This window comes from Podarcis gaigeae (assembly GCF_964106915.1).
Source record: "Podarcis gaigeae genome assembly, chromosome: 17".
NCBI lineage: Eukaryota > Metazoa > Chordata > Lepidosauria > Squamata > Lacertidae > Podarcis > Podarcis gaigeae.
Genome location: NC_139694.1, coordinates 6,449,103 through 6,464,252, shown reverse-complemented (window position 1 = coordinate 6,464,252; position 15,150 = coordinate 6,449,103). Strand labels below are relative to the sequence as shown.

Here is a 15,150-nt window from a genome sequence, read left to right as displayed (position 1 = left end):
CATAATATTTGTATCATTTAACAACTTTAAAGACGGTAATTTCCGTAACAATTTATTTTTTATTCCCCCACCCCGCCCCCCAGCTTGCTTGGGGGGGGGGGCAGAAATCGCAGGGGCGGGGCGACCCACAATGGAGGCGTGGCCTTAATAAGGGGCGCGGCTTTAAAAGCAGGGCGCCAGGGAACCTCCCCTCTGGGGGAAAGGAATCCCGGCGGCCCTTAAGAGCCGGGTCCGTGTTTCCGGCCGGCGCCTTTTCGAAGGGTGCTCCCCGCACCGGAAGTCGGGGGGAAGGAGGCGGAGGAGGCCGAAGGGTGTGTGTGAGGGGAGAGAGGAATGCCGCTGCCGGTGGCGGCGGGGCCGGGCTCGGCATGAGCTGGAAGGCGCGCTGGGGCCCGACGCCGGAGCGGCCGCCTCGCGGCGAGGGGGACCAAACGCCGCCGCCGCCGCCTCCGTCGCCCCCCCGGGAACCGCCGCCCCCGGACGCCGCCGCCGCCTCAGCGACAGCAGCCTCCTCAGCAGCAGCGGTGGCGGCCGCCGTCTCGGTGCCCGGCGGGGGCCTGTTCGCCTGGGTGCGCGGTCGGCGCCTGGGCCATGGCGGCCGCTGCGTGGAGCCGGCGAGGGACACGTTCCGCGCGATGACGGGGCTCTACGGCGCCATCCAGCCCGCCGACTCGGTTTCGCCCATCACCCGCACGCACGGCGCCGTCTTCAACCTGGAGTACTCCCCTGGAGGGTAAGGAAGGCCGAGGGACCGTCGGTGGGAAATTCCCCTTCCGAGACTCGTGAATTCTTGGAAAGGGGCCCCGAGGGTCATCTAGACCCACCCCCTCTGCGAGGCAGAAAGCTCGGCTGGGTCATTCACGGCAGGGGGCCACTCAACCTCTGCTTAAAAAAAACCCCAAGGAAGGAGAGTCCTTCAGCTTCCGAGGGAGACCGGTCGCTGTCAAACAGCTCTTCCTCTCAGAAATTTTGCTTTTTTTCTTCCTGAAATGGATTTTATTTTATTTTACAAGTATAAAATTATAACAATACAACCATTCATATCCACATTTAAAGAGGAACCTGTAAATTTTACAGAGGAACCTGTAAATTTACATTTACAGAGGATTCTGTAAATGTCAGAAAGTTTTCCCATATGTTTAGTTGGAATCTCCGTTATTGTAACTTGGAAGTTATTTGGTTCAGGTCCTATCCTCCAGAGCAGGAGAAAACAAGCTAGCTCCATCCTCCGTGTTGCAGTCCTTGATATATTTGAAGATGGCTATCATCTCTCCTCTTTTCCAGGCTAAAAATACTCAACTCCCTCAACTGCTCCTCTTAAGGCTTGGTTTCCAGACCCTTGATCATCTTGGTCGCCCTCCTCTGCATACACCAGCTTGTCAATATCCTTAAATTGCGGTGTGCAGAACTGGGCAGAGTATTGCAGTGTTCAAAAGGGATCTATTTAGATACTGAGCTACAATGTGTTTCGCTTCTTTATAGTCTCTCTGTCACACCCACCTACCCAAAAACCCGAAGTATGCGTCTAGCAGCTGGTATTGAAATTTGAAGCATAGAATTGTGCCCTGCACATGCTTACTGACTTTTGTCCCCATATCTTAATCTTCTTTGGAGATACTGTATTGCATTGCAATGTGATTTCGGATCTTTCTGCCCCCTGTGACTGTTTGTGAAAGTGTTGAGGAATTCTATAGTCGAGTAATTGACCCCACAAGACTTTTGAATAATAATAATAATAATAATTTATTATTTGTACCCTGCCCATCTGGCTGGGTTTCCCCAGCCACTCTGGGCGGCTTCCATAGAAACCAAAAATACACTAAAATATCATACATTAAAAACTTACCTGAACAGGGCTGCCTTAAGATGTCTTCTGAATGTCAGATAGTTATTTATCGCTTTGACATCTGATGGGAGGGCGTTCCACAGGGCAGGTGCCACTACCGAAAAGGCCCTCTGCCTGGTTCCCTGTAACTTGGCTTCTCGCAGTGAGGGAACCGCCAGAAGGCCCTCTGCGCTGGACCTCAGCGTTCGGGCAGAACGATGGGGGTGGAGACACTCCTTCAGGTATACTGGGCCGAGGCCATTTAGGGCTTTAAAGGTCAGCACCAACACTTTGAATTGTGCTCGGAAATGTACTGGGAGCCAATGTAGGTCTTTCAAGACCGGTGTTATGTGGTCTCGGGAGCCGCCCCCAGTCACCAGTCTAGCTGCTGCATTCTGGATTAGTTGTAGTTTCCGAGTCACTTTCAAAGGTAGCCCCACGTAGAGCGCATTGCAGTAGGCCAAGCGGGAGATAACTAGAACATGCACCACTGGTGAGACAGTCCGCGGGCAGGTAGGATCTCAGCCTGCGTACCAGGTGGAGTTGGTAGACAGCTGCCCTGGATACAGAATTGACCTGCACCTCCATGCACAGCTGTGAGTCCAAAATGACTCCCAGGGAGTCCTCCACACCAGCCCGCCCCCTGTCCCCCAAAAACAGTACTTCTGTCTTGTCAGGATTCAACTTCAATCCATTAGCCGCCATCCATTTGAAGTGTATTCCAACATGAATGTAAGAACACAGTATTCATAAACTACATGAGGGTTGATGCCACATTTAAAACTTGGTGTGCATTCGTATGGCACATACAGATGTTTTTAAAATAACCTAAACCTAATTTGTAAATCCACCTTCATTTCAGTCTTATGTCAACTAGAGATAGTGGTACCGCAATAAAACTGCTAGCACATTTACAAATAAGCAGGGTCTGGTATGGTTTCAAATTGGATGGGGGGGCACTGCATGTTGAGATTCCTGCATTGCAGCGGGTTGGTCTAGATGACCCTCAGGGTCCCAACTCCACAATTCTGTGATTCTATGAACTTGTCCCTGACTTTCCACAAGGTTTTCTGCTCTTTCACCCCATCTGTTGGACATCCCTGGAAACACATGACATAGCTCTGATGCCTACAGTTTATCAATAACTGATGTCCATAAGTGCATTTCTTCCCAGTCTAAGCTTCAGTACTTATTGTGCATTTTATAGTAGCAGGAATATAGGAAGCTGCCGGATAACAATTCAGACCATTGTCTGTCTAGCCTGGCATTGTCTACACCAGGAGTGGAGAAGTCTTTCCCCTTCCATCCCAGTCATTTACTCACAGGAAAAGTAAATTGGGTGCTTGAGATAACGGTGACGAGAGTCTTCTCTCTCTGCCCCCTCTTTTCTTTCATTCTGCACCCCTCACCCCCAGTGATGCTTGGTAAATGGTGATCCTAATCCTTAGTCCATTGACATAGCAACTAGTGAGTCAATTGGCATTGGAAGTATGCTTTCTGAGTTTTATGGAAGAAGCAACTGAGTGGTATTCATCTTTGTTTTACTTAATGAACATGATGACATTACACCTAAGAGTTTTGTTGCACATACCTAATTGGGGGAGGAGAATTGGGAACTGAGGTTTGATCAAATAGGAGTGGCCTTTTGGCAAAGTAACATGCACACCATACTGTTATACAACTTTAACAGTCATGCTTTCCCCAGAGAATCCTGGGAACTGTAGTTGGTCACAGGGCTACAATTCCCAGCACCCTTAACAAGCCAAACTTCCCAGAATTCTTGCTGTGACAAGTTAAAGTGGTATAATACACTCTCATTAAACATATGGTTGGGTTGGGATGGGTGGTGAGAGGAGCATGTCCCTTTGCCTTCTGGTTTCAGGGATCATTTGATTGTGGTCATATAACATGTGATCAATTGGTGGCATTTAATTAATTGATTCACGATCCACTACATTGCAGCAAATAAGAGAAAATAAATGTAGTTCTAATTAAAAAATCCAGTGCGTAGAAATTCTGCAAGTTACTCCATGGAACACCTCTCCCTTTGGAACTATTATTCACGTTTCAGCTCTGTGTTTGTGTGCCCTTTAAATAAGGAAACCTTTCTGTTCTTTACCAGATGTCACCGAGAGGGTGTTGAGTTTCTTTGGGCATAATAGCCTGTTTCTTGTTTCTTTCCTATCCAGGTCAGTGCTAACTGTTGCTTGTGAACAGACAGAAGTCCTTCTTTTTGATCCCATATCTTCAAAGCACATCAAAACTCTCTCCGAAGCTCATGAGGACTGTGTAAATAATATCAGGTTGGTTGGCTGGGAAATGAAAACCAGTTACAGATATCTAAAATTCCAGTACTTGTTTTATTTAAGCTCTGGAAACATTGATGCTGTAGTGACAAACATATCTTCTATTTTCTCTTTTATGTTTTTCCCTCCCATCAATTAGTAATGAGAGTCATGGTACTAATTTTTAACTTTTTGCTGCAACCCAAGCCAGAACTTGATTGCTGTTGCCTATAAACAGCCACAGAAAACTGAGGCAGCCCCTGTCTGCATTGCCCATCCCTGAATCTGTTTCTTGGTTTGAAGCTAGTCTGCGATGGGACCAAGGAAACTGCCTTCTTGGTGTACAAGTTGGACCTTTCCCTCTGTACACTGCTTCACCGCCCCTCCCCAAATAGTTGTAATTGTCTTTTTAAAAAAAAATATTCAAATTTTGAAGATTACAAAGAGTATATAAAAAAACAAAAAAATAAAAATAAAAAATACAGAAAAAATACAAACAGTTAAAAAAAAACAACAGCTCAAACCTTTACATAGCTTTCTTTCCTTTGCTTATTTCCTTGACCTCCTCACACCTCCCTTTTTTGTATTCTAGTTCAATTAGATATTTCAGCAAATCCTTTCCAGCTTTGTTTTTATCCTAATAATTTATCTTAATATACTGTAATATTACATTCTCGTCTTTCACCAATTAAAAAAATCAATTTTTACCTAATCCTTTATATCCTTTCTGCTAAAACCACATTACTTCCTTCCAACATCCTTCTAACATTCCTGAATTTTACAATGTTTCTGTAGATAAACTTTAAATTTTTTCCAATCTTCTTCCACCAACTCTTCACCTTGGTCTCGGATTCTGCCAGTCATTTCCGCCAGTTCCATAGTTGTAATTCCCTCCCTCCACCCAAAAAAAATAAAAAATAAAATTGCTAAGTGTTTTTGTTTTTCGGCTGGTGCCTTCCCTAAAGAAGCACAGGTGTGTGCACATCTTGGACAGCTCATTGCATCAGATAACAGTGTAATGCTCTATTGAAATTTTGCATGTTTTGAGTTTATTGAAATCTCGGGAACAAATGTGCATTGAAAGGATGATGAAACCAAACCTGGAAATGCGTTTTGGCAGCTTGCTAAATCTGTTTCTGAAACTCTAGCTAGCTCCCGAATGTACACCTCTAATCTGACAATGTCTGTCTTTGTTTCCACATCAAGATGTTGTGAAAATCAATATCCTGGCATTTCTCTTCATGTGCTGTCATCTCAAAGTTTCTTTTGGGGGGGGGGGCGATTTAGAGAGGTTTTGCATGAATTTCAAGATACGAAATGGCCTCCCTCCTTGTCCATTTTATTTGTAGGTTTCTTGATAACAGACTGTTTGCAACTTGCTCTGATGACACTACCATAGCACTTTGGGATCTGAGGAAGCTGGACACGAAAGTGTGTACCCTGCATGGTCACACTAGCTGGGTAAAGAACATTGAATATGACACTAACACAAGACTGTTGGTAACATCGGGATTTGATGGAAATGTTATCATTTGGGATACCAACAGGTAAGCAGATTTTAAACAGGCATCCCTCTTGATATGGAAATATTGAGGGAGATAGATATCTGTTGCTCTGAAATGCCTTTATTCTGTCCCTCATTTGCAAACTTGCCTGTTGCAAAACAAAATTAAAAAATTCCTTCCAGTAGCACCTTAAAGACCAACTATTTTTTTATTTTGTTTTGACTATGGCAGACCAACACGGCTACCTATCTGAATCTTGCCTGTTGCAAACATGGTGTTATGGCAGCTGGGGTTGCATAGACTCAGTGGGTGGGTTAAATCGAACAAGTGCCAAGTAGATGTGTATAGAAAAAGGGGCTGGGTAAAAGTCTGTCTGCTGTCATCCCCATCCCCCCACAATCTTCAGTAAGCCAAGGCATCCCTCTCAAAATTCAAATAACAGATATAACTCTGGTTTCAGTTGATAAGAATGAACTTCTGAGCATGCTCACTTGAAGCAACCCTTGATAGTTCCAAATAATAATAATTAATAATAATAAGAATAATAATAATAATAATAATAGTTTATTTATACCCTGCCCCTCTGACTAGGTTTCCCCAGCCACTCCGGGCAGCTCCCAACAGAATATTAAAAGCACGATAAAACATCAAACATTAAAAACTTCCCTAAACAGGATTGCCTTCAGATGTCTTCTAAAAGTCAGATAGTCATTTATTTCCTTGACATCTGATGGGTGTTCCACCGGGCAGGTGCCTATAACCTCATTTCTGTCAGTGAGGGAAGTGCCAGAAGGCTCTTGGAGCTGGACCTCATTGTCTGGGCTGAACAATGGGGGTGGAGACGCTCCTTCAGGTATACTGAAGGAGGCTGTTTAGGGCTTTAAAGGTCAGCACCAACACTGACTTGTGCCCAGAAACATACCGGGAGCCAAAGCATGAGAGGGAGTTGAAATAGTAATTGCTGAATTACAATTACAGTGCTTTATACTTAACCAATCCTATGGCTTGATGTAGTAATCCTTTATCACTACTAAACAATATTGTGATTGTATTAAGCCTGAAAACATGGAACAGTTGAGAAAGAGAGAAGGAATGAAAGCACATCGGAACTTGTGTGGCTTGGTCTCAACAGTCTTTCAGTACAGTGGTGCCCCGCAAGACGGAAATCCCGCTAGAAGAACGGGTTTTCCGTTTTGGAGGCGCTTCGCAAAACGAATTTCCCTATGGGGTTGCTTCGCAAGACGAAAAAATCTTGCGAGTCCCCGCGGTTTTTTTTTGCTTTTCCCCCTTTTCCTAAGCTGCTAAGCCGCTTAACAGCTGATCCGCTGATAAGCTGCTTAACAGCTGATCGCTAGAAGCTGCTAGACTGCTGTAGTGCTAATCCGCTGTCAATGGGCTTGCTTCGCAAGACGAAAAAACCGCTAGACGAAGAGAATTGCGGAACGGATTCTTTTCGTCTTGCGAGGCACCACTGTATTCACAGCAAAACACCCAGTGTAGCTGGATATGTTAATGCGAAATTTCCTCCATGAGATCTGACTCAGGTAGCCTTGTCTTGTAAGCAGAGACCAGAAAAGTAACCCAGTGAGACCAGCCTTATCCCCTTCTTTCATTGTACAGTGGAACCTCGGGTTGTGGACGTAATCCGTGACGGAGGCACGTCCGCAACCCACAGCGTTCGCAAGCTGAAGCACCACTTTGCGCAGGTACCGGCGCGATTTGGCGCTTATGCACGAGCGGCAAAACCCGGAAGTAACCCGTTCAGGTACTTCCAGGTTTCCTGCAGTCCGCAACCTGAAGCAAACGTAACATGAGGTATGACTGTAGGAAGTAGAAAGGGAGGAGTTACAATGAGCACTATATACATACCACCTTAAATATACGGCTGAGGTTCTTCCACATGTGCCTACTCCATGAAAAGCAGCAGAATGGGCCTTTTCTGTGGTGACTCCTCGCTTGTGGACTGCTCTCCCCATGGAGGCTCGCCTGGCGCCTTTGTTACATATCTTTAGGCACCAGGCAAAAGCATTCCTCTCCTCCCAGGCCTTTGGGTAATTAAATAATCTATGACCTTTTAAACTGAGGGAGTATTGTGTATGTTTGTTACTATGTTACAGTGGTATCTCGGGTTACATACGCTTCAGGTTACAGACGCTTCAGGTTACAGACTCGGCTAACCCAGAAATAGTGCTTCAGGTTAAGAACTTTGCTTCAGGATGAGCACAGAAATCGTGCTCCGGCGGCACAGCAGCAGCAGGAGGCCCCATTAGCAAAAGTGGTGCTTCAGGTTAAGAACAATTTCAGGTTAAGAACGGACCTCCAAAACGAATTAAGTACTTAACCCGAGGTACCACTGTACGTATTTTTGTGCTTTTATATTGTAAACCTCCCTGTGATCTTCGGATGAAGGGTGCTAATAGAAATTTAATAAATAATAATAAATAAATGGAATTCTTGGAACTAGAAGCCAACAGTGGATGTGGTTTGACGCTTCTCTTTCCCCAGGTGCACAGAAGATGGTTGCCCTCACAAGAAGTTCTTTCACACCCGCTTTCTCATGCGCATGAGGTTGACACCAGACTGTTCCAAAATGTTGATCTCAACCTCGTCTGGGTATCTCCTGATCTTACACGATCTTGACTTAACCAAATCCTTAGAGGTTGTCAGCTATCCGATTTTAAGAGCTAGGAGAACGACATCCAATTCGGGTAAGTCGTTGTGTTTTGATTAGTATATACCCGTGTCATGTCTGCTATTCATTTGCCTAACAAGAGATAGCTAGCACTGGGGGAGCTGTGCTGTGAGCAGTGAATTAGCCAACCCCTCCGTTGTTTATTGCATTTCATCAAGTTTATGCACCGTTTCATTGCTTTAAAAAAACCTCAAAGCGGTTTACAAAAGGAGATCGACCTGTCCACTGAAAAGTCTTTACATGATGCATTGGATTCTGGGTAGTGTTTTAGGCCATGCGCTCAAAGTTCATATATAGTCCCTGCTGTGATTCCACCATCAGCTCATGTGAACTGAATGTTTTACACCTCCCCCGCCCCAAGGTGTCCCTGTGGCTGCGGCATCTGTGGAAGGAACATTGGTAGTGGTGTGTGCAAGATGCCTTTCAGATTCACCATTACAGTGGTACCTTGGGGTACATACTCTTCAGGTTACATACGCTTCAGGTTCCAGACTCCGCTAACCCAGAAATAGTACCTTGGGTTAAGAACTTTGCTTCAGGATGAGAACAGAAATCATGCTCCGGCGGTGCGGCAACAGCAGGAGGCCCCATTAGCTAAAGTGGTGCTTCAGGTTAAGAACAGTTTCAGGTTAAGAACGGACCTCTGGAATGAATTAAGTACTTAACCCGAGGTACCACTGTACTGATCTACTCACTGAAGAACTCTGATCAGCTTCCAGAAACCCAGGGTTTCACAGCAGACAGTTTGTAAATCTTTGCTTTGTAGTGGTTTTGAGTTGTGTCTTTTTAATAAAAAAACCCTGCTGCCTTTTTTCTTATCTGCGACTATGACAAGTAAGCATTTAATACAAACGGTTGTCCACAAGCTTAGGAGGCAAATAAGAGAAACCTAAATTATGCCTCTGCAAAATAGAAGCTTATCAAGAAGATCCTTGGGCTCTGACATTAGCAGACATCCACAGGGAAGAGTTTAAACCCGTGGTTCCCAAAATGGGGCACACGCCCCACAGGGGGGCAGTTAGATTTGTAAAGGGGGCCATTCGAGAACCAGTTATTACCAGTGAATGGCCTTTTAGGCTTCCTCCACGTGAATAGGAGTTCACTTTTTCGAATAATAAGAATTATATGTCGGGGGGGGGGAATCAGGATTTTGGAGATGCTTAGGTGGGGCATGGCCAAAGAAAGGTTGGGAACCACTGGTTTAAAGTGATGGAACACAGGATACAATGGTTGAACAGGATCCCTTCTGTACATTTCATTTTATACGTTACTGCTTTCTTCTCAGATTTGACATCTGCCACATCGTCCATTCCTCGAAGCGCTGGGTCACCGTGTCATCAGAGTGACACAAACCCAGTGTCTGAGAAGCATATGGTACGAGCTACCCAGCGAGAAGGTGTGTTAAAACAGGGTTAAGCCAAGTGGGGGGGGGGCGATATTCCACCAACAAGGGTGTCCCAGAAACTAAAAACGGTCTCCTCCATTCAGGTTCAATAAAGTTAATGCAGCCTTGCAACTCCATGTAGGCTGCTTGAGGACTGGTTCAGAACTTCATGCTTGTCCTTTGATTACTACAGGCCACACACTTGCATGTGTTGCTGAGCTCTGGGCCCAGTGCAGTACAGTAGACTTTCCATTCATACCATAGTTCTTACGGTCCATTGTTTCCTTTGGCTGACAAGAAGTTTGGGAAATGAAAGGGGGATAGCAACAGTGATGCTTTCTCTCCCTGTAGGTGGATCTCCGCGCAATAGTCTTGAGGTTTTAACCCCAGAAGTTCCTGGAGAGAGAGATCGCGGGAACTGCATCACATCGCTGCAGCTCCATCCCAAAGGATGGGCTACACTTCTTCGATGCTCAAGTAACACTGATGACCAAGAGGTATTGTGTGTGTGTGTGTGTGTGTGTGTGTGTGTGTGTGGTTATCACATAAGGTCGGTGGTTTGAATCCCCGCGACGGGGTGAGCTCCCGTTGCTCTGTCCCAGCTCCTGCCAACCTAGCAATTCGAAAGCATGCCAGTGCAAGTAGATAAAATAGGTACTGCTGTGGTAGGAAGATAAACGGCATTTCCATGCGCTCTGGTTTCCATCATGGTGTTCCGTTACGCCAGAAGCGGTTAAGTCATGCTGGCCACATGACCCGGAAAGCTGTCTGTCAACAAATGCTGGCTCCCTCGGCCTGAAAGCGAGATGAGCGCCACAACCCCATAGTCACCTTTGACTGGACTTAAACATCCAGGGGTCCTTTACCTTTTACTTTACCTTATATGCAAATAATTTTCTCTTCTTGAAGAGAAATGCCTTCAGATGTCTTCTAAAAGTCAGATAGTTGTTTATTTCTTTGACATCTGATGGGAGGGCATTCCACAGGGCAGGCACCTCTACCGAGAAGGCCCTCTGCCTGGTTCCTGTAACCTTACTTCTCGCAGGGAGGGAACTTCCAGAAGGCCCTCAGAGCTGGATCTCAGTGTCTGGGGTGAACGATGGGGGTGGATACGCTCTTTCAGATATACTGGGCCCAGGCCGTTTAGGGCTTTAAAGGTCAGCACCAGCACTTTGAATTGTGCTCAGAAATGTACCGGGAGTGAATATGGTTTTGGCAACCACTCCCAGTCACCAGTCTGGCTGCCGCATTCTGGATTAGTTGTAGTTTCTGGGTCACCCCCACGTAGAGCGCATTGCAGTAGTCCAAGTTATGTTCTTGGGCCCACATGAGTAGGATGAACTGGCACTTAGCAAAGTGGATTAATTGTGCTTTTCTCCCCCTTGCTGTAGTGGACTTGTGTCTACGAATTCCAAGAAGGAACTCCGGTCCGGCCCGTTTCTCCTCGCTGTTCCCTCCGATTGACTCATTGCATTGAGGAAGCCAATGTCGGCCGGGGCTATATCAAAGAACTCTGTTTCAGCCCTGACGGCCGGATGATCTCCTCCCCGCATGGCTACGGGATTCGCTTGTTGGGGTTTGACACCCAGTGCAGTGAACTGGTGGACTGTTTGCCCAAAGAAGCCGCCCCTTTGCAAGAGATCCGCTCGCTGTACTCGCACAACGACGTGGTCCTGACCACCAAGTTCTCGCCGACGCACTGTCAGATAGCCTCCGGGTGCCTTAGCGGTCGTGTTTCTTTATATCAGCCAAAGTTCTAGGCACCTCTTGCCTTGAAAAGAACATCTGACTTTTTTTTTTTAATTCAGTTTAGTTGGAGTGTTCTTTTTTTAAAAAAAAGAAAAACTTGTAAATTTGGACGAGTACAGAGTTACTCTGACCCTTGGACTGGGAAACAAAAAAAAGACAGGTTCAGTCCAGCCCTTTATGTGTGTGTGCGTGTGCGTGCGTGTGTGTGCGTATGTGTGAGTGCTGTGATTCTGAATTCACACACCAGACCTCCTGCTCATTCTCCCTCTTTCCTCCTGCTGATTCCACCTGTGTCGTTTGGATGTAGCATGGCAGCACTTCTAAGTCTTGTCTTTCCACGTGACTCTTAGTGCAAGATGCTAGCTGGGCATGAGAAGGGGGGACGGGACACCCAGACACAGCCCACATGCTTCCTTTGCCTGGAGTTCGCTGTATTTTTCTTCTTCTTCTAGGAATGAAGCAGTTCTCTCGCACACTAGGTTAGATACAGCCAGCAAATGCATTGTTTTTTGTTTATTTGTTTTTTGTGAACTACAGGAAATGCCGTTGCTACATTTTGGGTATTGTTCTGCTGTAGTTCAATCTGTTGGCTGGAGTTCCTAAAACTGTATGCTGTTTATTGCCAGTTCTTCCCCCCCACCCTACCCCAAAAATGACTGGAAGCACAGTTATTCTTCCTTGTTGAACTAGATATAAAATTTATTGAGAACTGGATAGCTTAACATCTTGCCCTCACGAGTCTTGTACAGGAGCACCTTCTATAATAATGTATGGGCATGGGAAGGGGTGTTAGTTGTTCACCTGAATATGTGCCCCAAAACTTAGATATACAATCTAGCAGGAAGTCCTGCACAAATCTCATTGAGATGAGACTTGAACAGCAGAATTTTCTGTTGAACTGTGTCCAAACCCTATGATCGCTTCCATCACTGTGGAAGGCTTTTGGAATTAATAAAACCATTTTTTTCCAATATCAGACTAAAATGTTGCCCCGTACTGTTTCCATTTTGCAACATTATAAAGGCCCGCTGGCCTGTTATTTATGTGCCTTGCGAGCCACAAAAGTATGCTACCCCATCTGAGAAAAGGCCCACCGTATATGGTCAAAAAGATTTGTCAGAATTATACTTTCTCTCCCGTGGCAGTAACAACACATAATTCTTAGCACATAATTGTTACATCCTTCAGAAGCATTCTGCAGATCTTCATTAAAATAGCTTTAAATTGTTTCACCGTTACAGACGCTTGTGTGAAATAAATTGAACCATCATATTTGTGTAGTTTCATTTTGACAAAAGGAAGGGTAAATACTGCAGGCAGTCAATAGCACCTGCTGCATATGATTACGGCGACTCTGCCTCATCACTCAACAGGATCAGACAGTGGAATTTAAACGTGGCAGCAAAAGCTTTGAAGATGATCCAGGAAACAGAAGGCTTGCAACTCTCCATGACAACAAAGAGATGGCCAAAGTAGAATCTGTGATTGTGAAGGATCCCCAAGTCTCCATTGAACATGTTGTGCACAGACTGAATGTTTCAACCACTCCAGTTATACACAACCAGCAATATTCATGAGAATACAGCAATGTCTCTTAAGTAATTTGTCCTGAACTGCTAGAGCAGATTGCAAAAAGATCTAGAGAAATGTCAGCAAAATCAGTGCTCCGAATGAATGCTAGGTCCATCACTAGGGTGTGAGCAACAGAGAACTGGCATGCGGTGTGTGTGTTGCCTCACTCCCATAAAAGTGGTTTGGCATCCTGAAATCGGCTAAAAAGCTGATCTTGAGGGATGATAGGGTGCATTTCTTACCGATTTGGGGGTTGGCAGGAGAACTACAATGAGACCATTGCAACAGATTTTAAATTACATGAGATTATAAAGAAACGGGTATGTTCCACATTAGTGCACAGAAGTGCTCTGGCAGCTCAAACGACCATCACAACCATTAAAACAATCTGATTACTATCTGTTTGAAAAATTAGAGTCTCTGTGGCACGTGCTCTTATCTAATGATGAAACCCTGAAAAGTGATACCCTGGTTGGAAGACCAAAAAGTAGTTTTTACGAAGAAAGGAGTTTTTGAAATTGAGGCATTGGTTTCGGCTGCGATAAGTCACTGTCAGTGGTTTTCACAAGAATGACAGGGTATAAATTTGTAAAATAAAATAAATCATGGGGGTGGGGTATATGTAACTTCATAAGGAGGCCATATTGAAGTGTTAAACTTGTATAAAATTTGGCTAATAAAAATACGTTTTCAAATACAGTTTTGACCAAACCTTTTGACTGAACCCTCAGAGCGGTGGCTAGTGTGTTGCCTGCATGGGGAATTTCTGGTCCTCTGAATCTGTTTCTCATGAGATTGTGGAGCTTGACTTGCAGGGAAGCTGCCCTAAATACCAGCAATCCCAGGTTTCTTATTTCCTGAAATGTCGTTTGAATCCAATATACCTACATGTGTGTTGCAAAAGCTAGTTATTCTGTTGTCTACGAACTTTGTTTTAGACATCATTTTGAAAATATTTTGCAAAACGCTCCACATCTTGTTCTTTTCTCTCTTGAGTTCTGAGCTGTTGGCGGAGGCCACTGCAAGACAGACAGAGATAGATAGATAGATAGATAGATAGATAGATAGATAGATAGATAGATAGATAGATAGATAATATCCCACATCCCCGGCTAAAGCCGGGCTCAGAGTGGCTAACAACAGGTAAAAATAGCACAGTACATAAAACTGCACAGTCAATTAATGAGTAGTGTGTAATCTTCACTACAAACTTTTTCAGTGGCTTGTAACTGATTTATACGCCTTGTAATTATACTCCGTTAGGAAACCAGTGCTCTCAAAATGCATCATGCAATATCACCCCATCTTGGTTTTTTCTTTTTTAATTGAGGTGCAAAAATTCACAGTGAGAACATTTTCAGATTAATTTTACTCTGGCTTAGTAGAAACTAACATTGTCCTCAGGAAAGGAAAAACTTTCCATCCCTCAGTTAAGAGAAAATTCATACCAAAATAGCTAACTTGTTCTCCGGTTATAAAACACAACATTGAGAGCAATGCCTATTTTATGCCTATTTTATGCTTATTTATTCAAAGTTCCTTAGAAATCAGTGGCTCTTTCTAAGAAAACATGCATGAAATCTGGATGTAAACTAAGTTATGGGTTAACGCCAAGTGTTTTATTGTTGGGTTGACCTTGCATTATTCCTATACATTTATATATTAGGACACACAACTAAAGCTTTAGCAATTCTGTTTGTGATTTTGAAGTGTGAAATGTACACACACATATGCTTTGAAAGCATTGTTTTGTCACCTTTTAATTCCTGCAGAATGTTGTTGCTGTTTAGTCGTTTAGTCGTGTCCGCCTCTTCATGACCCCCTAGACCAGAGCACGCCAGGCACTTCTGTCTTCCACTGCCTCCCGCAGTTTGGTCAAACTCATGCTGGTAGCTTCAAGAACACTGTCCAACCATCTCGTCCTCTGCCGTCCCCTTCTCCTTGTGCCCTCCATCTTTCCCAACATCAGGGTCTTTTCCAGGCAGTCTTCTCTTCTCATGAGGTGGCCAAATATTGGAGCCTCAACTTCAGGATCTGTCCTTCCAGTGAGCACTCAGGGCTGATTTCCTTCAGAATGGATAGGTTTGATCTTCTTGCAGTCCATGGGACTCTCAAGAGTCTCCTCCAGCACCATAATT

General features: G+C 44.7%; 2 protein-coding genes across 3 annotated transcripts in view; both read left to right on the top strand.

Annotated features, from left to right (window-relative positions):
- FBXO10 (F-box protein 10) overlaps positions 1-15,150 on the top strand; it is a 168,387-nt gene that overhangs the window by 90,246 nt on the left and 62,991 nt on the right. The gene's annotated exons all lie outside the window — the stretch shown is intronic.
- On the top strand, positions 222-13,711 carry DCAF10 (DDB1 and CUL4 associated factor 10). 2 transcript variants are annotated; one of them, XM_083719301.1, is made up of 8 exons: positions 288-472; positions 523-733; positions 4,015-4,128; positions 5,460-5,657; positions 8,121-8,323; positions 9,593-9,703; positions 10,043-10,188; positions 11,083-13,711. In XM_083719301.1, the coding sequence occupies exons 2-8, from the start codon at positions 636-638 to the stop codon at positions 11,449-11,451; spliced, it is 1,239 nt and encodes a 412-aa protein (XP_083575427.1). In that variant the 5' UTR covers positions 288-472; positions 523-635; the 3' UTR covers positions 11,452-13,711. The 2 variants fall into 2 exon arrangements, with proteins under 2 accessions (XP_083575426.1, XP_083575427.1); XM_083719300.1 differs by having other exon boundaries at positions 222-733.

Coding starts and splice junctions, on each gene's coding strand:
- DCAF10 (XM_083719300.1), top strand. CDS start 369: ATGAGCTGGAAGGCGCGCTGGGGCCCGACGCCGGAGCGGCCGCCTCGC. Junction 5,658..8,120: donor ATCATTTGGGATACCAACAG/GTAAGCAGATTT, acceptor CTCTTTCCCCAG/GTGCACAGAAGATGGTTGCC. Junction 9,704..10,042: donor ACGAGCTACCCAGCGAGAAG/GTGTGTTAAAAC, acceptor CTCTCCCTGTAG/GTGGATCTCCGCGCAATAGT.